Source organism: Pteropus alecto, unplaced genomic scaffold, assembly GCF_000325575.1.
Source record: "Pteropus alecto unplaced genomic scaffold, ASM32557v1 scaffold155, whole genome shotgun sequence".
Classification (NCBI taxonomy): domain Eukaryota; kingdom Metazoa; phylum Chordata; class Mammalia; order Chiroptera; family Pteropodidae; genus Pteropus; species Pteropus alecto.
Window position 1 is genome coordinate 20,634,979 of NW_006438113.1, and position 23,432 is coordinate 20,658,410.

The following is a 23,432-nucleotide window of genomic DNA, read 5'->3' on the forward strand; positions in this document are numbered from 1 at the left end:
AGTCTGTGCTCCGCTGACCTTTCAGCACTTACCCATGACAAAAATCAGTGACCGCAGGTCCTGAGACCACTAAAATCCTTGAGGGAATTTTGGTGACTCTCTACCTTCCCATCAAGGGTGCTTTATCTCTTTCTACCCTCTCTCCTTTTTTGTTCTCACACTCCTTTCTATATTTGTCTTGTTTATTCCTTGTCTTTGATAACTATACCAGAAGTTGACCACAGCATCCTTACATAATTGCTTGAACACACTAGTGGGCTGTATCCAAGATGGGTTATAGACCCATGCTTGTACTTTACACACTTATACTATTTTCATTCTAAAGTTGTCCTTTGGGTACATATGTGTGTGTGGTTATAAAAATTTGGCTTCCTGACTTCTGTTTATATGGATACTTCTATTTTTATCTTTATCTTTCAAAATGTTTCTCATGGTAATATACATTTAGTAAGTAGTTACTGAGTCTGCTCATAAATTTTAAAGCTTATAAATAATATTTACTCTAAACATTGATCATCAGGGTATAGAAGCAGTTTTGAAAGTTAATGGAAAAAAGTTACAAACCTAAAGCAAATTAAACAGTGGACCTTAAGTTGATGAAATCAGCCTCTCCTTACTACAGAAGCATAATGACCAAATACAGTGTAGAAGCCTCAATTGAATTATGTTTAAGGGGAAAAAAATGGCTGTAAAATACAATTTAGGGATAATTAGAAATTTTTAAATATGAACTAGATAGTAAATGATATTAGGGAATTATTGTTATTATTCTTAGGAGCAATAATGGTATGGTTATCTAGGAACAGGTTCTTATTTTGAGAAAACTTTTAATAAAGTAGTTAGGAATGAAGTGTGTTATCTTAAAAATGTCTACACATATATAAAAATGTATATATACACATATAGCTAAAGCAAACATGGTAACATATTAACAATGTAATAAACGAGTAATCATTGTAGTATTCTTTCTACTATTCTGTAAATTTGAAATTGTTTACAATAGGGAGGGAAAAAAATTATTCCTTTCCTTTATGTTACTTTACGGTTCAGAGAATTGGTGTTGTGACCCTGTGTGTAATTTCAAATGCTTACTCCTTAATCCTTGGAGAACATAGAGGGAACTGGATGTGCCACGGGTGAGAGTTGACCCAAAATCAGTAAGTAAAGATATAGTAGAAAAAGTACAAGAGATGTAAATTGATGAATATAGGTGAAATCTCAGCAAGGCTGGCTCATGGTGGTGTTTCCTCAATCCTTGGGCAGATGTGACATTCAAATTGGATGATGGAGCCATCAGTGCCCACAAACCACTGCTGATCTGTAGCTGCAAGTGGATGGCTGCCATGTTCGGGGGGTCATTTGTGGAAAGCACCAACAGTGAGGTACGTGCTTTCTAAAATGCCTAAGTGGTATCTTTATGAATGTGCGTGTATATTTGTATAAAGCATTTTACTAGCCAGATGACTTCAATGCTTTAACTACTTCCATGAAATAGTTGCTTAGGCAGTGCTCCAATGTCAGGTCACCCTCTTCTTAATTCTGCAATTATAAGGAAACATTGTTTATTATTCACTTGTTATGTGTGAGCACCTAAGCGTTACATGTAGTATATACTTCTATCCCCACAGCTCTCCTGTAACCTAAAAACATGATCAGCTATACTTTTTAACAAATGTCACCAGACAAGATACTATCAAAAGCATATACGAGAGGGCAGAGCCTGTCTTCTAGAAGTTCGAGACAGCTTCGGCCCTAATCAGATGAGCCACCTCCTTGTACCTGGGTCTCCTCATCTGCAAGATTAGGGATGCACTAGATTGCCTTTGAAGTCCTCTTGAGCTACAAACACTCCCCAAGGCTCTGCCCTGATTTGCCTTCTCTGAGGATTTGTTAACAGTAGAGAAACAGTAATGGAGCAAATGGTTAAATGGTTACTCCTCTGAACATGCCCCTCAAAGGGCTTAGGTCTCGTGGAAGCCTCTGGGTTACTTGTGTTCGAAAAAGGGATATTCTCAGAGCAGAGCAAGCTGTATCTTGGACACCCCCTAGCTTCATCTTTTTACAAACTCCGTTGGAAAAGTAAGAAAAATTCCACTCAAGTACTTATAACTTTAGTATAGAGGTAAGCAAGCATTTTTGTTGAGTTTTGCAAGTATTTTTTGACCATCTTTAAAAAAAAAAAAGAAACATGGGGACACCCCATCAAGTTTATTGTCCTCAGAGGCTTGTTTTGCTCATCTCAGCACCTCTCCAAACTTTTAAAAGAAATACAGAAAACAATGGCTAACTTTTCAAAAGGGGCGCTCATACCAGAAATCTGAGCACTCCCATTGTGACCCAGAAGCCTGCATTTGCATCCCCAAGTAGAGAAGCAGAATTTTAGAATCACAAGCCAAGGATGGCCGGGGCTGAAGAGGTCACTAGGCCACCCTCTTGCTTCCAGAACAAACTGCAGCTGCTCCTAAACCAACTCCCAGCAAAAGGCTGTCTGTTGTTTGGGACAAAGATGTTGGAATTATCCTGATGACCTCTTCTGGTATGTCTACCAGCCTTTTTAAATCAGGAGGTTCTCACTTCTAACTAAATAAAGTCTTTCCTGTGCCATCAGAGGTATTTCGGAGAATTGTTACTGAGTTGTTATCTACAGCTCATGAAGGCCACCCAATGAAGGGACTGTGGGACTCAATTCCCAGCTCCTCCACATACAAGCTGTGTGGCCTTGGATGAGTGACAACTTTTCTGAGATTCGGTCTCCCCATCTGGAAAACATGATAATAGCCCATTGTGTGGTTGTGAAATGTAAGAGTCAATACTTGCAAAATACCTCATAGACATTAACATAAATGGTAGCTGTCACTAGTCTTATTTTGATGATATTCTTTGCCTCTTACTTCCAAAATAATGTGAGAAAACTACCGATGAATGAAATTTCATTCGAATGGCATTTCACTGACTTCAATAATCTCCAGAGATAAAGACCCCAAAGGCTTGCTTCTCTTATTTTTCTAGCTCACCGGAAAGGTGTGCTGATAGTGCTGCAGAGAGCCTGCAATTAACCCAGCAGAGAGAAGTTGATCAAGGTCAGGAACCCAAGCACAAAGGGATACTGTCAGAGCTGACCTCACAAATGCTAATCTCCTTTATCCCTTCCCAGAATGGACTGTAATTGTCTCCAGATTAAAATGTGCAGGAGACATGACCAAAACAAAAACTTGGCAGGGATGTGAATGTACACGTATACAGCTGATTAGTAGCCTCTCCTGGAGGAGGCCACCTGTTGAGCACTCCCCGCTAGAAAGACAAGATCACTCACCACTTAAAGCTGTGGCTAAGGCTAATAATAGCTAATAACAGGTATGTATAGATTCAACTCAGCTCGAAAAAGAAAGACTATAGAAGCAAGCAACCAAAGGTCTGTGCCAAAATTCCTCTAGCCAATATGTGAAGAATGCCATGAATGATTGACATTTCTGCCTTTTTCTGCTCCTTCTCTTTATTTCCAGTATAGCTTATAATAGTTATGTAGTTTTGAACTCTAGTCTTATCTTGACCTTGGGCACGTAACTGGTTCTCTCTAAACCTGTGTCCTCATCTACAAAGTGGGGATAACAAGAGAACCTTTTTCAAAGGGCAGGTAAGGCATGAGAGTACATGTGTAAAGCATGACATTTGGTGCCTAGAACATACAAATGCTTAAGGTGATAGCAACTATTCTCCTACAGGATTCTTGTTCAGTTCTTTCCAATGAGGAGTTAAAGACTTTTTTCCCCTGAAAGCTCTAATTTAAAGCCCCCAGTTCCCTTCCCAAACTTGCAGAGTATTGTAGAGGTGGTTATGGGCGTAGGAAAGAGCACTCAACAGCTCAATAAATGCTCCAGGGTTGATTTAGGCCCATATTTGCACTTGGGATTTGTACTTTCTAGGCCACTTTTTAACTGTTTTGTCTTGTGAAAATCTGACTTCCCTCACAAAATTCAGCCTATTTTATTTTTGCATTAATAGAATTCACATGCATATCCAGAAAAGAATAAAATATGCCCATTGACGTCACTTTAACTTTTTTTTGTCATTTAATATTTAAGAAGACACTATTTTACTTATGTGTTTCTCATTACTTTTAATATAGCAGTAAGCATAATTCTCTCCCCAGAGGTACTCAGCAAGTGGTTCATTAAAAATGCATGCCCGGGTTGTAGTAAGCAATGCTCTGGATCTAGAATATTTTCTCATTCTCTGGGAAACCATCTCTAATTATAAGCCTAATAGTCTGAGCTGATTTTTGCAATTAAAATTTTAAACCAAGTAAACTGGAATATGGGATGTCGTTTAGGATAGCATTATATCCTCTTTTATTACTTTTTTTTTAGTTACATCCAGCAAATATGATACAAAATTATTAATTCTATTTCTTATATAGCTTTATTTTATAATGTTTTTAAAAAGTTCTATAAAATTATCTCTCCATAGTTACACAGTTAATTATAAATGTTGAAATCACAGAAATAGGCTTTTTAAAAAAAATCAACCATGAGAAAAAAAAATGTGTGCTCTGAAAGTGTTTTTAGTTTATTCTTATTTTCTGGTTACTTCTACAAGTGCCTAACATTATTTGCCAAAAAGCCATAGCTTCAAAAAAAAATACTGGCATCATTAGCAAGAAGGAAGCAGCAGATCACAAATAATTACAAATGTCAAAACAGTCCAAAGACATTGAGAATATTGGGGCAGGGCTGCTTGCTGGAATCTATCATCTCCTGCTACAAGAAATAATTTCTTTTTAATTTAGGATGTTCATTTTGCCATGACTTAGAACACACTCTCACCAAAAACTGCTAAGGTAATCTGAATATTGTTGAAATTCATGATCTCAGTAAAGAAGAAAAAGCTTTAGATAGCTTCTATTCCAAATTCCTCCCATGTAACAGATGAGGAAACTGAAAGTCATAGAGGGTGAATGATTTTTCAAATGTCACACAACATTTTAGTGACATCCTTGGGTCTGCCCCAGCCTCTCGCCCTGTCCTATAAGCACTTATTTTCAGAAACAACAGACATTCTCATTTCTAAGAGAGCAGGTGTTCACAAGAAGCTCTGGGACTTTTCATATTTATAATCACTAACACTTCATAGCACTTAGCACTTTGTAAAATGTACACTGTACTTTCACTATCAGAATTATTCAAATTTTAAAGTTTCACAACTTGATTAACCTTCAGTTATCTAGAAAATTGTACTAATCCAAACACCATTCTAGAGAAATGGAATTTTGCCATATGCTTATACACACAGAATCAAGTTTATGTGCATGTCTGTATAAGATAAATGCATGTGTACATAAACATAGATGTAGGTAAGCATACACACAAGTACAATCAGTATTGGATTCATTGCAATAGCAATTAACTACAATACAGTGGCTTTATTATTTTAAGAAAGCATTAGTAGTAACTTCTACTTGCCAAATTCTATTGCAGAGTTTGTGCTAGAAACTTGAAATGGTCACGCTTATGAAATCATTGATGATAATAATCCATGCACCCTATTTACAGAATTATAATTGTTTTTACTGATTCTAATTGAAGAATGGAGGTAATTTTCTTACTATTTCTAGGAATTTTTCTGGGCCTTTCCTTTGATAGATCAAGGCCAAGCCCTGTCTGAAAGGATCTGTCCTCCCTGAGGTGGCTGATGGCTGTGCAGGAGAATAATATAGAAGGTTCCTACAACTTAAACAATTCTGGAACCACACCATTAGAATGCATTGGCCATGAGCTCTGTATGTAACGTACACATGTGTGTGTGTGTGTGTGTGTGTGTGTGTATGTGTGTGTGTATCGAGAGAGAGAGATTAGCCGTATAATATAGATATAATCATATGTAACTATAGATGCATATCTTTATATGCTATATAGCAATTTATTAAGTATCAGAATTAAGAAGTTTAAGTCTACAGCCATGCCTCCCTGAACATACCTGATCTTGTCTGATCTCAGAAGCTAAGCAGGGTCGGGCTTGGTTAGTACTTGGATGGGAGACCACTCAGGAAGACCAGGAGCTGTAGGCAGTGGGGGTGGGGAATTTATGCCTACTTCTGCTTTTTGAATTTAGACATATAATATAGATGTAATCATATATAATTATAGATGCATATCGTTATATGCTGTATAGTGGTTTATTAAGTATCAGAATTAAGAAGTTTATAACTACTCATCCTTTAAACTTAGAAATCTAATTCTAAAAAACTGTTAATGAAATATGGTGCTTTATTGTACTGTAACCTAAATATTGCCACAAAGGATTTTTAATGCTACACAGACGTTCTGAACATAGACTTTAGAATTATACTCCCTGGGTTCCAATCCCTGTCGCTTACTAGCTCTATGACCTTGGATATGAAACTTAACCTCCCTGAAACTCAATTTCCTTATCTGCAAAACAGTAAAAATACTCGTCTCTTCTTCCTAAGATCAAATTCGATAATGCATGTGGAAAGCTTAGCACAGTATCTTGTGCATAGGAGGTCTTCAACTAAGTTTAATTTTTGTAATCATTATCATTCCAATAGTAAACACCAGTGGCACCTTTCTATACTACACCAGGGCCCACTTCATGGAGTTAGAGACCTACAATAAAGAGTAGCTGCTATACGGTATACATCTGCATTGATCCATGCCCAGCCATCCAGAACTCCCAGGCTCTCTAGAAAACTCCAGCATGTATTTATAAGGACAACTCAAGGGAGAAGATTAGGGGAATCCTACAGGGAGAGTTCACCATACCCAACCCAACTATTCTCCCAGAAGTCCCAGGCAAGGATTTCTCTGGAGTCTCTCTATCTACCGATACCTGATAATGTTCCAGTAGTTCTGAATCTATGTGGTTTTGTGCCACAGGAAAAATAATTAAGTGTGTATATCATATTAGCATACATTGATAGAATGTCGAGATCAAGTCAGTCACTATGGCACGTGGGGTAGTTGCATATCCTCTGTTTTGACATCTTAGAGAGCTGGGCTCTATCGCGTGTCAGCAACAGTGTGGTTTGCCTCCCCCCGCAACACCTGTCATGTTGCTAGGAAATTTCTTTCCCCACAATAGAGTATTATAAGGTAGCTGGCAAAGAGGGCCCATAATGTCGTCATACATTTACAGCCCATTTGTCTGATTTATAAGTCCAAATAGTCATTTAAAAATTCCAAATCAGGCTTTGTCAGGCAGCCCCACTCTTTTGTCACCTACAAATCAAACTGTTATGTTTAAAGCCATAAATAGTGAATGACTTCCATACACAGCATCAAAGCAGGTGTTCCAGACTTGCCAATATCGAATCATAAGTTGGGATATTCATAAGAAGCGTAGCCTGAAAATGTGCCCGCTGCTTTCTTCATCAGAACTTAGCTTTTCAAATAACCTTTCAGGTGTACCTCCCAAACATAAACAAGATGTCAATGCAGGCGGTTCTGGATTATCTCTATACCAAGCAGTTGTCACCTAACTTGGACCTGGACCCACTGGAATTAATTGCCTTGGCAAACAGATTTTGCCTGCCACACTTGGTTGCACTTGCAGGTAAGACTGATGACTCGGGGCCATGCAGTTTCTGACTGTCATGTTTATCAAAATTACATTTAAACAAAAATAAGATTTCCAAGGACTAAAAATCAATTTTTTACCACCCACTATAGGACTGTTTTGTATAGGATGATGTGAACTGGTCAAATATATCAGATGGCCCAATTCAATTCAACAGATATTTCTTAAGCACCTTCTTTGTGGTAGGCCCCATTCGGTGATACAAATATAAAGTCGGGTAATGCATGGCCCCTGCCCTCCATGCCCGTGCTCTCTGCCTCATTTGTGGACCATGGAATTTGAAGTAAAAGTATTGTGTCTGTGTTATCCCCATTACATGTGTTCAGACACAGTCTTTAAGAAAAAGGTAGTAGGAGGTTAAGTGGTTAAGAACATGGCCTACACAGATTACTCTGGTTGAGATTTTGACTCTACCATTTACTGACAATGACTTCATAGTTGACTTAACCGCTCTATGTCCCAGCTTTCATTCTCTTTAAAATGGAGATAATATTATTCTGCCATATGAAGATTAAAGAGTTAAGATATATATTATACATAAAATGTATATAGAGACTATATATATATATGTATATGTAGTCCTAGAACAGTGTCTGGCACCTAGTCAGCATTACATAAGTGGTTTTCTTTAAGCTATTTTAGAAAATGTTCTGACATTGTCAAGATCATTTTAGGAGAAAGAAAAAAAAGGGAGACAGCTTAGCTTCACAAAATCTTATTTCTAGATTTGTTCAGTTGGTAAGCTGAAGCAGGTCTAAATAGGATATATGCATTCTAATACCTTTTTCTTAAATTTAAACCTTCAGGTTCGTGCACCATTGATGTCAGTTAGCTATCTGGTTGTTTATCGCTACATTTAGTTGATTCCTGTTAACCATGAAAGCAGAGATAGTGCCTGTTTTGTTCACTGGCCTATCCTCTGCACACAGAAAAGTGCCTGAGCATACATATCAGGTTCTCAACAAATATTTGTTGAATCATTAAGTGAATGAAAATGAATGTATAAACAAACCAACTAGTCATATCTGTGCTTGACTCTGGCAATGTCTTTAGAAAAAAAAAAAGATTTATTTCTCCAGGTTTCTACTACATTCCACCAACAGGAGATCAGAATCCTCCCCTAATCTTCTCCTTCCCCAATTAGATAGCAAGACATAGTTGAAGCATGCTATGTGATTTTTTTTTAAAAAACACTGTTTTTAACCAATACACCTGAAGACATAGATCCGAATGAGTGTATACTGCTTTTTAAATAGTAACTCCAGAAGGCCGCAATGGGCAATTCCTTTTTTCAGACCATTCGACTGTTTAGTTTTTACTTAAATAGTAAGTATGGTGATGACAACAGGACTGATTTCTCCACCAAAGAAACTGACCAACAAAACTTTGCATAGACTACAGACTTCTCTGTATGTTCACTTTTGTTATTAAATGTTGCTGTAACTGTTATAAATACTTAAAATATGGTTTCCTAAGACAAGTCCTTTAGTCATTGATAGTGTTTGGTGTATACTGTGCAGTCTAAGTATAGCATGTTTAAGAATCAGGTTTCTGGGGTGAAAATGCTTTGCAAGCCAAAGTGTTGAATGAATATTGAGAAATACTGCAGTTACCTAAAATTGAAAAGCCCAATGACTTCTCTGGGAAATTTAATTCTAAACAGCTCTTTGTCAATCCAACTGAATAAGAGTGTGCCAAAGAAACTATTCAAATCTAGATACCTTATTGACTAAATAGAGACATGTCGACTAACAAGTAGGTAGAGCCAGAGCAGGAAGTAAGCATGACTTGGACAATATATTAGATCAGAAAAGCAGACGTAATGATATAGAGATTTAAAATAAAATAAAATAATAAAATAAAATAAGAATACAGCAACATCAAGGAGCTAGAAATGCAGGGCCTAGACTACCCATGCATGTGAATCCTAGAGGCAGATGACAGCTCAAATGGAGGCAAGACAGCTCAGTCTCAGAACCACAATTTAAATTCAGCTTAGAAGCCTTGGTCACAGACCCCAAGCAGAAATGGCTCTCCCAACTGGATTTTTGTTCCTTCTAGCTAACAGTCTCTCAGCTTATCAGAATTTAAGAGGTTGAACAATACATTGCCCATCTGCAGCTGTTGAGATAGACATATGCATTCACATTTTTAATTCCCCATATGGATTCATTCCTGTTACTCAGTCTCTCTACTATCAGAATATTGAGATTTGCAGTGAGGTGTGGGGGGAAATGGTCAAATAGGAAGGTACTAGAGAGATTAGAGGATTCTAAGAAGGTACTGGACTGTCTAGAGCTGCACTGTCCAATAGAACTTTCTGCAATGATGGAAACATCCTGTGTCTGCCTCGTCCAATACACATGTGGCTATTGAGTATTTAAAAGTTGCTAGTGTGGCTAAGGACCTGAATTTTTTATTTTATTTTATTTTATTTTATTTTATTTAAGCTTAAATTAATTTAAGTTTAAATCATGTCACATGGCCAGTAGTTACTATATATTGGACAGTAAAGGTCTGGAGGACACTGGCTATTTCAGAAGTGCTAACAAGCATCCCCAGAGGCATCACTGCAATAACTGGAGACCAAAACTCTCGTGTACTAAAAGGCCTTAGATTCAATTCAGATGGCTGCCAGAGCTGTGTCCCATACTTTCTCCCTTCTTAGGTAGCCCCAGCCTAGACCCTCCAGGCAAGATGTCTGGCTTACAGAAAATGGTTTAACTTGCTCCTGTTCCTTCTCTTCTCCAGAGCAGCATGCTGTTCAGGAGCTGACCAAGGCTGCTATGAGTGGTGTGGGCATTGATGAGGAAGTGCTCTCATATTTGGAGTTGGCCCAGGTTTGTAACAATTTGCTTTTCACCTTTTAAGTGTGTTCAACTAGTTCATTTAATGCTGATAAAACATTCCACTGTTGCATCTGTCTAAATAAAGATGTCACCACTGAGTCACAGAGGCCCCCCCACGTACACTGAGAAGATCTGAGAGTTTTACATTTCATGCACCATTCACCCTGCTGGGCTTCATTTGAAAAAACAACAAGGACCTCACCCCCACACCAGCCCCATCGTCCCCTGAGGCACCAGCTTCACATGTGGGAGAGCAACTCTGGGCTTGCTAGGGAAAGGCTTTGACTCTCCTTTTTTAAATTCTTGGAAATGTATTGGCCAATATCAGACAGTTTCTAGAATTCCATGAAGTCCCATTAGGCCGCACATCTCACCGAAGCTCTACTGGGGTTTTCTAAAATCAGTATTGGTTGATATTGACATTGTGATTCTCTAATCCCAGTACACACTTGCACTCTTCTACAGAGGGTCCGAAATCCCGCTTCGGCTTTGTAACTGAACAACTTATTCGAGGCGCAAAGCTAAACTCTGTCTCAGTTTCCTCATCCATAAGAAATAGGAATGGTAGTTCATACCTGATCAACTTTATAGATTATTTTGAGAATCAAGTGAGAGAGAATGTTCAAGAAAGAGCACTGAAGAGTGGAAGCCCTCTCATAATGCAAGGCACATATGTGAGATTATCCAGTCCCTGGCGTAGACTTATTGACAATGAGATTACACTCTGAAGAGACTAAAAATAAATTCTTCAGTCTTTGACCTGTTGGTTTTGGCTTTCTTTGTTCCCTCTCTCAGTTAGGGCAGTGGTTTACTAAGTCTTACATTAGACAATTTAAATCGATATTTCTCAATCAAGGAAGAGGAGGCGCTTTCAGGGAGAGTGAGGCACACAGCAGGTATAACTCAGGCCATTCCAACTGTAGCCATAGGAGATGGCGCCGATTCAAAAGGGAAAAGGTAGACTAGGACTTTACAATAACCTGTTCAGTCTGACTTGACATTCAATCAGTATTTATTTTCTCTCCATGTACCAGGCACTGCCCTAGACAAAAGGGCATGCAGATTCAAACAGTAGATTCTCTGCCCTTGGGGCAATTAGAGGCAAGTGAGAGAAATAGACACGAGCACCAGCTAGTAAAATCCAATGAAAAACAACCTAAGAGAGGTTACAATAAAACTATGAGCAGACATCAATTGCATAGGATCAGCAAGCCCCCATCAAAACTGGTTGTCCACACTTGGAATTTGGGGCATTTTGAAAGAGGCCTGGGAGATAGTTTGTGACTTGTGCTCTCTCCAGTAAGTATTCCTCCTAGAGAAAATGAAATGACCCAGAATTTTATATAGGACCAGTTTTCTTGAGGTAATCATTTGCAGTTGTGTCTGTTTGTTTGCTCTGTGTTCCAGCCCTATCCCTCCCCCACATATACATTTGCAAGGAAATAATATTACTGCTAAGTGCTAACAGGCCTTGGGAGAAAGAGTTTAGGCTGGAGTCTCCCATATATCGTAGCTCATTCATTAGACCCTAAAACAGTAGAGTACTGCTAAGTATTTAACAACGAGCTTAGGGACAAGTGGGCCCCTGATCTGTTGCATTCTACAATGCCCATGGTATAAGTTTTCCACCTGGCCAATTTTAACGTGAAGTCTCTGAACTCAGAGTAGGGAAGAAATATGCACAATTGACTTTCTTGAGCAAGTACAAGCCAAATCCAGAACACCACTACCCTAATCCTACTTTCATAAAGAAATCTAATATCAAGAAAAATTGAAAGCACCAGCCAAAATCATTTATGGCATTGGGGCTGTGATTTTCAGAGAGTTTCTTGAGTTAGTTTCTAAGGACTCTGGCTTTTCTCTTGGCCTCCATCCAAGGCGATGTGGGCCCCAGAAAAAACCAGCCGGTAGGTTTCAGAGTTTCTCTTGATCCAAGAAACTTCAAGAACACTATGCACAAGAATGAATGTCTGAGAAAGGGTATAGACAAAAAGAGTGAGGGATGGGAGGAGACCTGCGGAATTTGGGGGAGAATGGGGGCTAGTTGATATTAAGCGTCAGGTCTTTTTCAGTCATAGCTACCTTAGTGCCACCTCCCTGAGCACCTGCTCAGAAAGGAGTGGTGGGGTGTTCAGATCCTTTCCACCCTGCCCACATTGCCTGCTCTTCTTATGTAACCAAAGGACAGGTATAGGACAGTCACACATTCTGCAGTCTCCTCTTTCAGATCTTTGGCCCCAGCAAGCTGAGCTCTGACATGCGACACGGAGTATTGCGTTGCCCGGGCTTCCTTAAACGGAGATGACATCGCTACTTTCTGCTTGCTGTTGGCTGATGCCTTCCAGAGGCCACGGTCACTTATCACTAGAGGGCCAGGTGGCGGGGGAGAGGGAAAGGGCAAGGCATACTTTAAACTCCTGATCTGATACAGTGATTATTTTTGGTGCACTTATCACGAGGAATAAGGGAGGGGTGTGCCAAATGCTATACTTGGCTGGAATAAGAACCATCCAACTTTAGAAAATAGAGTCTGACCCACTTTTGGTCACTTCCCTGCAGTTTCACAATGCCCACCAGTTGGCCGCCTGGTGTTTGCACCACATCTGCACCAACTACAACAGTGTTTGTTCCAAGTTCCGCAAGGAAATCAAATCGAAATCTGCAGGTGAGACTGTGGGGTCCCCATTCATCCAAATCTTATCACCTCTGAAGTGTTTACTCTCTTTTCCCTTGAGAAGGAATGGGGAGCAAGCGGCTCATCAAGAGGTCCCAATGACTAGCTGCTGGTCACGTTTATGTGACATGACATAGGGATTATAGATTGGAAATTATCTCTGGAGAACTTCATGCTTGGGTGTTTAGGTAGAGTGGGGTTCAGGGGGACATGCTGCAGAGCATGCTGAAGTTGTCAGCGCAACCTTGTCTAGGGAGGCAGCCTTCAGGGCAAGCTTATACTCTAAATCAAGTGGTCCTGGGTTCAGGTTCTCTGTGCCCACATATATGACTTTAGGGCAAGTGATTCTACCTCTCGTGACTTCAGTGTCACAGTCGGTAAATGGTCCTAATCATAGTCCCTGCGCATCTGATTGTTGAGAGGGTATGTATGTTAATCATATACGTGAAGCTTTAAACACAGAACCTAGCACATAGAAGCAATCAATGAACAACAAGATCAGTCACCCTTTTTCTTCACCAGACAACCAGGAATACTTTGAGCGCCACCGCTGGCCCCCTGTGTGGTACCTGAAGGAAGAAGACCATTACCAGCGCGTGAAACGGGAACGAGAGAAGGAAGATATTGCACTAAATAAACATCACTCGAGACGAAAGTGGTGCTTCTGGAATTCATCTCCAGCAGTCGCCTGAGGAGGAAGAAAAAAAAAAAATCAGTAATCCAACACACCACTTTTAAAAGCACTACTATAAAATTAGTCTTATTATTAGAGATAAGATGTAGTTCAGGTTTCAGGCACTGATCTTCCTCCACGTTTGTGCATTTATCTTTGTTAGGATCAAAGCACAAGCTCACGATCAATGAGCCTGGATAAAAAGGGAAGCTGACGCTCACTGCATTCCTTAAACTTATATGTATATTTTTTGTTAGAAGGCTTAATAAACTTTAGTCCATTATTTTGGGTTTTTTTATACAAAGGAAAAAAATCCAGCTTTCATGTTTCAAATTCCAAATTGGAAAATATTTTTATATGGTCTCTTGTATTTTGTTGAAATGAAAATACTATGTATTACTTTATTTTACAGGCCACAAATTAACCATGAAGACGCCCTGTGATTCTCTGCCCACATGACCACAGAGCATTACTACATAATTAGAGGGTTATCCTTTTGTTGTGAACTAAAGGGTTGGAATGAAATTCCCCAAAGTGCAAGTTAGAGAGTGTTTAATCTTTGTTCTGCTGAATAACACTGGTATAATTACCAAGTCAACTCCAAGAAAGTGTATTTACAATATTTGCCGTGTAAGTGCTAGTAATTATATGGTTATATGTGCCATGTAAAATATAGTGATATCCAATCTTCTGTTGTTTAAAATGTCTAGATTCAAGAGGATAATCTTTATAATCATTAGAAGGGCTTATTAAATCCCAGCATTATTCAGGGCAAACTCACTGGTGGACCTGAATACAAAAGATAGCGTAAGAGTATTGGTGTTTGGATTGCTGTATTAGGGTGTATGTCTCTCAGTATTCTGTGATCTCGCCATGCTTCTGCATGCAGATTCTCTACTGACTTGAATGGAGTTGGGTCAGGACAAGGGTCCCCGAACTCTGTCCCACTGTCTGCAGGCTTGTCACATCTCACCACCAGAAACAAGCTTCCTCAGGTCTCTCACCTGCAGCCAACTTCACTTTGTGAGACACATATTTTTAACTCTTCCCAGGGAAAATCCATGTCGCTGCAGAAGTAGGCCAAGGCAGACTACCCACCCCTGCTGAAATTCAGTGGGGCCTGTGAAGGCACAAAGCTGGAGGCTGGGTCTTCTGGGGTCCTTGCATTTTCCAGTGCAGACAAGAATCTTATTCCAAGAGTCTAGGAAATGGTGCTATTGTGAGTTCGATCTGACCCTTTGTCATTCTGAGTTTTCAGTGTTAAACTAGAAAGTATTGAGCAGGGGAGCTCTCAAGAGGCAGTCAATCATTGCTTCTCTATAAATTAAAATGTTACAGCATTCATACACAGCATATTAAGGCCGCAACTCTACATCTACCATGGGTTGTATGGTGGGGGCTTGGGCTTATTCTGTTGGGAGGTGAATTTACTGATGCTAAAAGCTATGGATTTTTGTGTTGTTCTTTTTTTTTTTTTTCTTCTAGCTTTCGGAAGTTGGAAAAGAGACAGCTGAGTCCAAACTCCATTGTTGACCATCATATATATTTGAAAGTCTATCCAGATTATAGATGGGTATTTATTAGTGATAGTGGAAACATACCAGATAAGAATTTGGAGAGTCCCAGAAATGCATCACCCTCTCATGACAAGGGAGGGGGACAGTAGAGTAGGAATAGATGGTTGTAAGTGCATCTACTTTAATTTTTTGTCAATAGGATTGTCAATCATTATGGAAGGAGAAAGGAGACAGAATGAGAGGATAAGTATCAAGACCAAGACTCAGGAAGAATAGGCATATATCCCATCATAAAATGGCAAAGGTTGAGTTTTCAATGTGTAGTCAGAGTTGAATTTACACAACCAAAGCTCCCATTTGATTGTAATCTTGCCAAAATGTCATGGATGTATAAATGAACCTGGGGTATAAGCAATAATATCCACTAGTGTTTGTTATCAGCTACTGTAACCAAGTGGCTGGTTCATTTGGTTGATGCTGATTATGGCCTTTAACCATGGTGGTTTGTGTTTTTTATTTCACCAAAAAAAAAAAAAAAAAAGCCAATAAAATTGTTTAGCTATAAAATTACTTGACTTTTTTTTAAGGACTACAATCATTATCATGCATGTAACGTTAATAGCTTTTTTAAAAACTTTCAAAACTTTAAAGGTGCTTGTGTGTGCTCCAGCAACAAGGCAGCTTGAATGACTGTCATCTTTGTTTTCGGTGTTGCCAGCGGAGATTCCAGCACTGCGGTGTAAATGAGGGGTCTGGTTCTTTGCTCTTGGCTAATACCATTATGTCACTAGACATAGTACAGCTTTGGGAAAACAACAGAAATGTCTCTACCCTAATATGGGTTTGGGCAATCTGCCAGCAATCAAGTGAAAGGTTGCATTGGTGGGCTTATGGATATCAGTCTTTTCTTCAGAAGCACATCTGAGAAAGACTTCGGGAAAATGTGTTAACAATTTCTGGACTTCTAAGTGGTGTAATGTTTACCCAAGCCCAGATGGAAGAAGAGTCTCCAATGAGATCCCATAAAGGGATGTTCTGAGTGGCAAATTTCCCATAACTACATGGAAAGGAGTTGACAACTATAAAAATAACTGCAGAAAGAAGACAGTGAGGTTCCCAATAATTCCCATACCTTTTTAAAGTGGGTGGTCCAGATCATGGCACCTTTTACATAATGCACACCAGTGGAGTCTTACCTATAGAAAGTCTTGGTCTAACTTTTTCTTAGGGCAATGCCTCGCAAATCATCAAGGCTCTCAACAACCCTATATTGGCATTATAGGAACCACAAATCCAACTTTGGAGGTAACTCAAGTATTTTCATTATGGACATTCAAGAGCAAGAATCCAGTATTTCTAAGAATTTTTTTCACACTTGCCCCAGTTGTATGGTACATCAGTTGTCAAATTTCAGTTTTTTAGCATTGTGACATCAGCTAAGTAGAATGAATTCTACTAATCAGAGGAAAATACAAAGTGAATCCCAAGTTTGGAGACTATTTTATGACTGCAGCATTTCTGAAATGAATTCTTTTCTGCAAGCTGAAGATTGATCAGGCTTTTTCTTGAATTGGGTTTTAAACGTAAACACACACATATACATATACATATACATATACATATACATATACATATACATATACATATACATATACATATACATGTCTATACATACACATAGGGTATTTCTTTAATTGAATGCCCTAATTGGATGCTAGTAGATGAGTAGCAATAAATCCTTTTTTCTAAAAGAATGTGACTATTGCATAAAAGATATGTTAGAGGTTAGCCAGGGAGAATGTTCGTGTCATGTGTATGTATGTGTAAGTAATCAAGAAGCAGCATAATGAAGCAAAAAAAAAAAGGCTAAGAGCAATTAAAATCTAAAAAAAGAAGAAGGGCCACTGACCAAAGCCATGGAAGCTGAGTTAAGTACTCTGAGCTATAGATATACTCTCTTTCTTTTAAAATGCTAATTTATAACATTACTCTGTATCTCATGACTTAATTTATTTTCAAATGAAGACTTCGCTCTTTGGAATTTCCAATTAGGCAGGTGCTATATGCAACATGAAAAGGCACTGGTGTGACAACACTGGTGACCTCCTATAAAAGCAGTGTTTCTGGAGAAGCAATACTGTTTCCTTTGGCTGCATTTGAAAAATTCCACCCTGTGCTGATGGTACCTCTAAATAGGGTATTTTTACTTAAGTCATTTAGATGCATGATTTTTCACTGAGTTCATGGGCAGGTTATCTCATCAGTAAGATATTTACAGACTATAGTCTACAAAATATGGAAATCATTTAGGAGCAGGTAACTCTTGGGTAGGAGTCAATCAATCATATAGTCGTAAATTCATAGACATGAAAATGCTAGCTAGAAAGAACAGTAGGAGACATGAAGTGGCTTGCCAGCAACTCACTCCTATTATTTACCATTTCTATAGAAACAGAACATTTTAGTGATATGAATTTCCAGTAGAATGTAGATGAAATAAATGATACCCAAATGTGGCCCTATGGTAAACTATTTGAGTCTGAATACATTCTCAACCCCAAAGACAAGAATGGTTATATTTTACAGGTGTTCAATGAGAAAAGAACTTGATTCACTTCTCTGTGTGAATGCAAACCAAAGTTTGGGCATTTTTCTTATTTTCTCCCAGTCTAATAAAAGAAACATCCTTTTGGTTTGACAATTCATGACAGTCTCAAATGGAGTGATAATACCCATGGAATGTTAAGTCGAACTATTGTGTGAAAAGATACACAAACTCTAAGCTTTAGTCACCTAAAAAATAGGAACAGGCTTCACTGAGTTTTTGGTGCAGACTAAACGAGATGATTTAGGTAAAGCACCTGGTGCAGTGCCTGGCACGTAGTAAGCATTCAGTAAATGAACCTGTGTACTAAGGACGTGTTGACTACCAAGGCAAGAAATCCAAGAGAGAGTACAATGCCGCATGTTGCAAAATAGAACAATGTGATCTTTTCCTGCCTTTCTCTTAAATCAAGTGCCAACCTTGTTGGTTAGTGCTTCATGACAGTGATTAAAAACTAGAAAATAAGAACTATGGGAAAGTAAAAGAAAAAAAATAGGCTGGAGAGAAAAGGCAGGTGGTGGGTAGAGGAGAGTATGGCACTTTCCAAGAGTGACCCCCCACCCCTTCAACCTCCGTTGTTTCTGTGGAATAAGGACTAGGCCACCCCAAAGCCAAACTTGGCTAAGTCTCCGATTTACTTGGAGCACTTTTTTTATTGCTCCCAGTCATTTTTCTCTTATTTTTCTTAAAAATCAGATGCAGAAAGTCTAGTTTACCAGACTCCTCAATGCTCCTCACTGCTGAGCACTGTCATTTTCAGTCAGTATAAGGGCTTTTCTTTTTTATTTTCTCCTTCTTCCATAATATCCAACCCCCATAAGATTTTCAATGTATGGCTTTAAATATGTGGATATCCTTCTATACAGTGTTGTTTCATGTATGTGATCATTACACAAATGGTGTTACATCATAAATATCATCCTATCTGCTTTCCATACTCCACACTAACTTTGGAAACCCAGCCATGTTTCAATATGTGCATCCAGCCTTCTTTTCCCAAGTCTTCATAGTGTTCTTAGACTGCTTCCACATTTTACTCTCCATTCCACTGGTGATAAAAACCACTAGTCAATTTCTACTCCCTAGCACTACAGTGAACTTTGTACATGCCCTGAGGTCAAGATCTAAAATCGATTTCAGGTCCCATTCCAGACATACTGAATCAACGTGTCCTGAGGTGATGAACATGCATGGGAACCCACTGCTGGTTGGGCTCAGCGATGAAAATTCTTCCCTGCTCCTAACACTAAGTTGATACGAGTCTACAGAATTTAAGGGTCATAAAGAATCTGAAAGATTCTGGACCAGCCTGGAGACTGGCTGTCCTCTAGCCAAAAAAAGAAAAAAGAAAAAGTGGAGAAACTGGGCTTAACGTCCTGCTACCTGAGAGAAGGAGACTTTCCTGATGACGAAAGTTGTTAGATATTGGAATGAGTTAGATAATCCCATCTGGCCTTGGTATTTTGTGTCATCTGAGAGGACAAGGTGGTTCCTCAAGAGCAAGCATCAGGAATATTAAGATTTCTATCTGCCTTGAAAAAGTTTCTAGTGAGTTTGTGCACTGCCATCGAAGATTGCTTTCTAATTCTATTATTTCACACATCAAGTATAAAGAAAAAGTAACCCGCCAGTACAAATTCTATAGATTGTTCAAACTATTCCAGAGCCTTTCAGATTCTTTATGACTCTTGAATTCTGTAGAATCATATCAATAGGGGAATATAAAACTTCCTTTCCCCTAGTTTCCTCCTCTCGGTGTTAAAGCATAGAGTGGCAAAACCTAATTCATTAGATAGAGTGTGTTCAGACCACTGTGATTCTCTCTCAGCCCCACCCCCACTGAGATGTTTGAACCTCATTGCCACCATGGCCAGGATGGCCTTTCCTTTATATATCTGAGAGATTTCTTTTAAAATAGGTAGTCATAGTAAGTGACCAAACATCTGAAATTTCCAACTCTTAGAGAAATGGGCTTCCCAATCTTTTAAAAACAAAAAACAAAAAAAAAAACTTTGAGGCGGACTCTCTCCCCAGCAGATTCTTTCTGTACTGCTGGCTATCCTTACTGCCATTTTGCTTACAATTGTATAAATAGCCAAGGCGATGAGGTCTTGGTATGTTAAGATGCATTTTCACATGCTCCTTCAGTCTTATTCAAATGTTTCTTCATCATGCCTAACTGGATAGATTGATGTTTCAAGTCTTAGTACCAAATTATCAAAGTTCAAAAAACTGATGCGAGAATCATAATAATAACAGTTAACATTTTTTAGTATATATCGTGGCCAAACACAGTAAGTGCTTTCTTGCATTTACCTAATGTAATTCCCACAACGTTACCTTATGGGGAAGGTAGTGGTTTTCCCAGGAGCAGCCCCTGAAAAGAAGAGTCACATGTGAGTGCTTTATTTAGTAATTGCCCTTAGGTAAGATCAACAAGGGAAGCGGAAGGAAGCTGGAAGGTAAGAAGCCACGCAGAGGTATGGTGTCAGGCAATCCCACTGAGCCTGGTCTCGAGGCATGCTCTAGACTGTAAACTACACCTCAAATTGGGCTTTCATATTCCTACACCCACTGCTGGTCAAGGCTAAGTGCTCCAGGCAGAGGAGGAGTAGGGAATATGTGTAAACTTGCGGATATTTTAGCCTCTCTGGCTTTGGAGAGTTGGGGAAAGTAGCCCCAATAGCATGAAAGAAATCCACCATTGAGAATCACAGGTGTGGGCTCTTAAAGGTAAGCGAAAGAACATAGAAGGTGGAAAGCAAAAAGGACCCAAGCTCATCTGGGACTGATCTGACCACTAACCTCTATTTTGAAATTCTGAAAAACAACCTAGACTATTTGATGGGGCTCACTGATAGAAGTTTTGTGTGCTAATGAGTAAATGTGAATGAAAAACATTGCATCCTCTTTCACTTCTATGTCAAAAAGCTTCTGAAATTAATTTGAAGAACATCAAATGATAAATTCTCCTTGATTAACTTTTTTAAATTATAAAATCTCAAACATAATCATCGTTCCAAAAATGTATACAAGACATTATTTGTAAAAGCATCATCGAATTTTCTCCAGATTGTGCAAAATAAATTTAATAATGATTTACTTGAACCTAAACAAATTGCTGTTATGCAAAATTTGATAGACTTAAGTAATTTCTGAAAAAGGCTCAAGATGGCAATTCTGATTCTCTCTAGAGTCTCCCACTGTCTCCCTACACACAGAGAAAAATCAATCCAGGAAAAACGATTGAAGTCTAAAGATTTAAGGCAAACTTTAAAATTTTTTATTTTAATACCAACTGCCTGATTTTCATGCTGTTCATGGCCTAATTTTGATAAGCCTACCATAGGACCTAAAGTCATTGCTCAGAGCCTAAGAGATGGAATCTAGACCCAACTCCTAGCGTTAATAAATTAACAGAGTGTTCCTCCAACTGCCCAAAGGCTAAGCGATTCTGCCAGCTGCAGCTATAGGGCAGCATCTCCCCTTGAATAATTTTTCTGGTCTTAATCAGATAATTCTGTGGAGAAGAGAATGGTTTTATTGATCCATATATCTTCTTGCAACTTGCTGAGGGTGGGTGGGGAAGTAAATAAGCTCATCCCAGTATCTTTTTATTTTCTTTTCATAGTTTGGGTTGTTTCTGAGTGATGGATATATGGGTAATAGGGATAAACGATGTCTCTATGGTGATAATATTGAAACTAGCTCTTTCCAAAACCGGCATTCATCTCAGTTTCAATGGAGATATTCTTCTCAACTACGCGTGTTCTAAAGCAGAAATGATTGCATTCATAACTAATTAAGATATGTTTCTTTTCTTAAAAACATTTGATATGAGAGAGGCCCTCAAAATATCAGACTGAAATGCTTCTCAATGCTTCTATTGAGAGTGTCTTGACCGAAAACCTACCCAGGAAGTCAGGGCCTCCCAGGTTGAAGATAATTCAAGATCCCAGCAAATTCTGATAACAGATTCACTTTGATCTTCAAGTCTGGAGGATGCGTTACAGCTGTCACTTTTCCATCCAACCCTCTCCCTCACCCTAAGTCTGAATCCTGCTTCTAGTCCTAGCTCTGTGGAAATTCCATTTGAACAACATCATGCCATATGCAAGTAGATGATGCAAATGAAAATCTTGAATGCTGTGTGGTAAATAGGTGAAAAGTTTCCACTTTTCAAATCCTACAGAGGTTCTTAATGAACATCTTAAACCCCAAATTTCTGGCATCACAGCTAACTTTCCCATCTGCTATATTTTGTCTTATCTTTAGAAGCTTTGTGATCATGTGTTGATTTAGTTCTTCTTCTACCTTGCCAAGGGGTTGATCTAAAGATTATCATAAATCGTTTCAATTCATCCAGGAATCTCTGAACTTCTACTATGCATCAAAAATAACATGAGACCCAATCTATGGCTTCAGAGAGCACCTAAGAATCTAGCTGGACACACCCAAACAAGACAATAAATAAACATGCCAAAATTAATACTATAGATGAAGTATGGAAAACAGGTTTCATTCCATCTGCTAACTCAGATCAGTAATGCATGACCATGTTTTGGGTTGTTCTGAGCCATAATCTAAGCTCCAGGGCAAAGAGAGCTGGGGTTGCTTAACAGTGTGTGACATGATTCTGGGAGAATGAACTAATAGCATAATTGTCAAGTTTTATTTATTCCACAGATATTAATTGCACAGATACCTGTCTAATATGTGCAGGCATTTTTCTAAGTACCAATGTCCCTATTATCATGGAGTTTATATTCCAGTGTGGAAAGCAGGCAATGAAAACTGACAAACAAATATGTATTTTTAACAGATAAGTGCTATGAAGAAAAAAAGGAAGAAGATAGAAAATAATCAAGAATATCATTTTAGGGCAAAATAAGTGAAGGTTGTCAAAAGAACAAACGTCTAATTATAAAATAAGTCTGGGGATGTAATATACAGCATGGTGACTATAGTTAATAATGCTGGATTGTATATTTGAAGGTTGCTAAGAAACCAAATCTTAAAAGATCTCACCACAGGAAAAAAAATATCTATAGCTATGTGTGGAGACAAATGTTAATTAGGCTTACTGTAGAGATCATTTAGTAGTATATACAAATATTGAATCATTATGTTGTACATCCAAAACTAATATAATGTTATATGTCAATTATATCTCAATTTTAAAAATACTAATTTAGGCAATGGTGGTCAGAGAGGTCCTCTCCAAGAAGGTATTATTTGAGTAAAGACCTGAATTGAGTTAGAAATTTAGAGAGGACACAGCAGGGCCAGCTTGTCTCTACTTCACAATGTTTGGGGCCTCAGCTAAGACTTGAAGGCCAGGGGCAGCTAAATGGCTAGGGGCTGGAATCATCTGAAGGTGCCTACACTCACACATTTGGTTGACTCCAGCTCTTGGCTGAGACTTCAGCAGGGCTGTTTACTAGAACACCTTCATAAGTTTTCTCCACGGGGATCTCCCTGCCTGGGCATGTTTGGGCTTTCTTAAAGAATGACAGCTGGG

The 23,432-nt window shown here is 38.7% G+C and overlaps 1 protein-coding gene and 1 pseudogene across 4 annotated transcripts in view; both read left to right on the forward strand.

Moving 5' to 3' along the window:
* RHOBTB1 (Rho related BTB domain containing 1) overlaps nucleotides 1-15,874 on the forward strand; it is a 61,588-nt gene extending 45,714 nt beyond the window's left edge. For all 4 annotated transcript variants that reach the window (XM_006915605.3, XM_015592316.2, XM_006915604.3 and 1 more), the window contains 5 exons: nucleotides 1,264-1,382; nucleotides 7,419-7,569; nucleotides 10,345-10,433; nucleotides 13,002-13,107; nucleotides 13,639-15,874. In XM_006915605.3, the coding sequence (XP_006915667.1) occupies nucleotides 1,264-1,382; nucleotides 7,419-7,569; nucleotides 10,345-10,433; nucleotides 13,002-13,107; nucleotides 13,639-13,808 (635 nt within the window). In that variant the 3' untranslated portion in view covers nucleotides 13,809-15,874. The remainder of the gene's footprint in view (nucleotides 1-1,263; nucleotides 1,383-7,418; nucleotides 7,570-10,344; nucleotides 10,434-13,001; nucleotides 13,108-13,638) is intronic.
* On the forward strand, nucleotides 5,946-6,064 carry LOC112482767 (annotated as a pseudogene).
* Nucleotides 15,875-23,432: the final 7,558 nt, after the last annotated feature.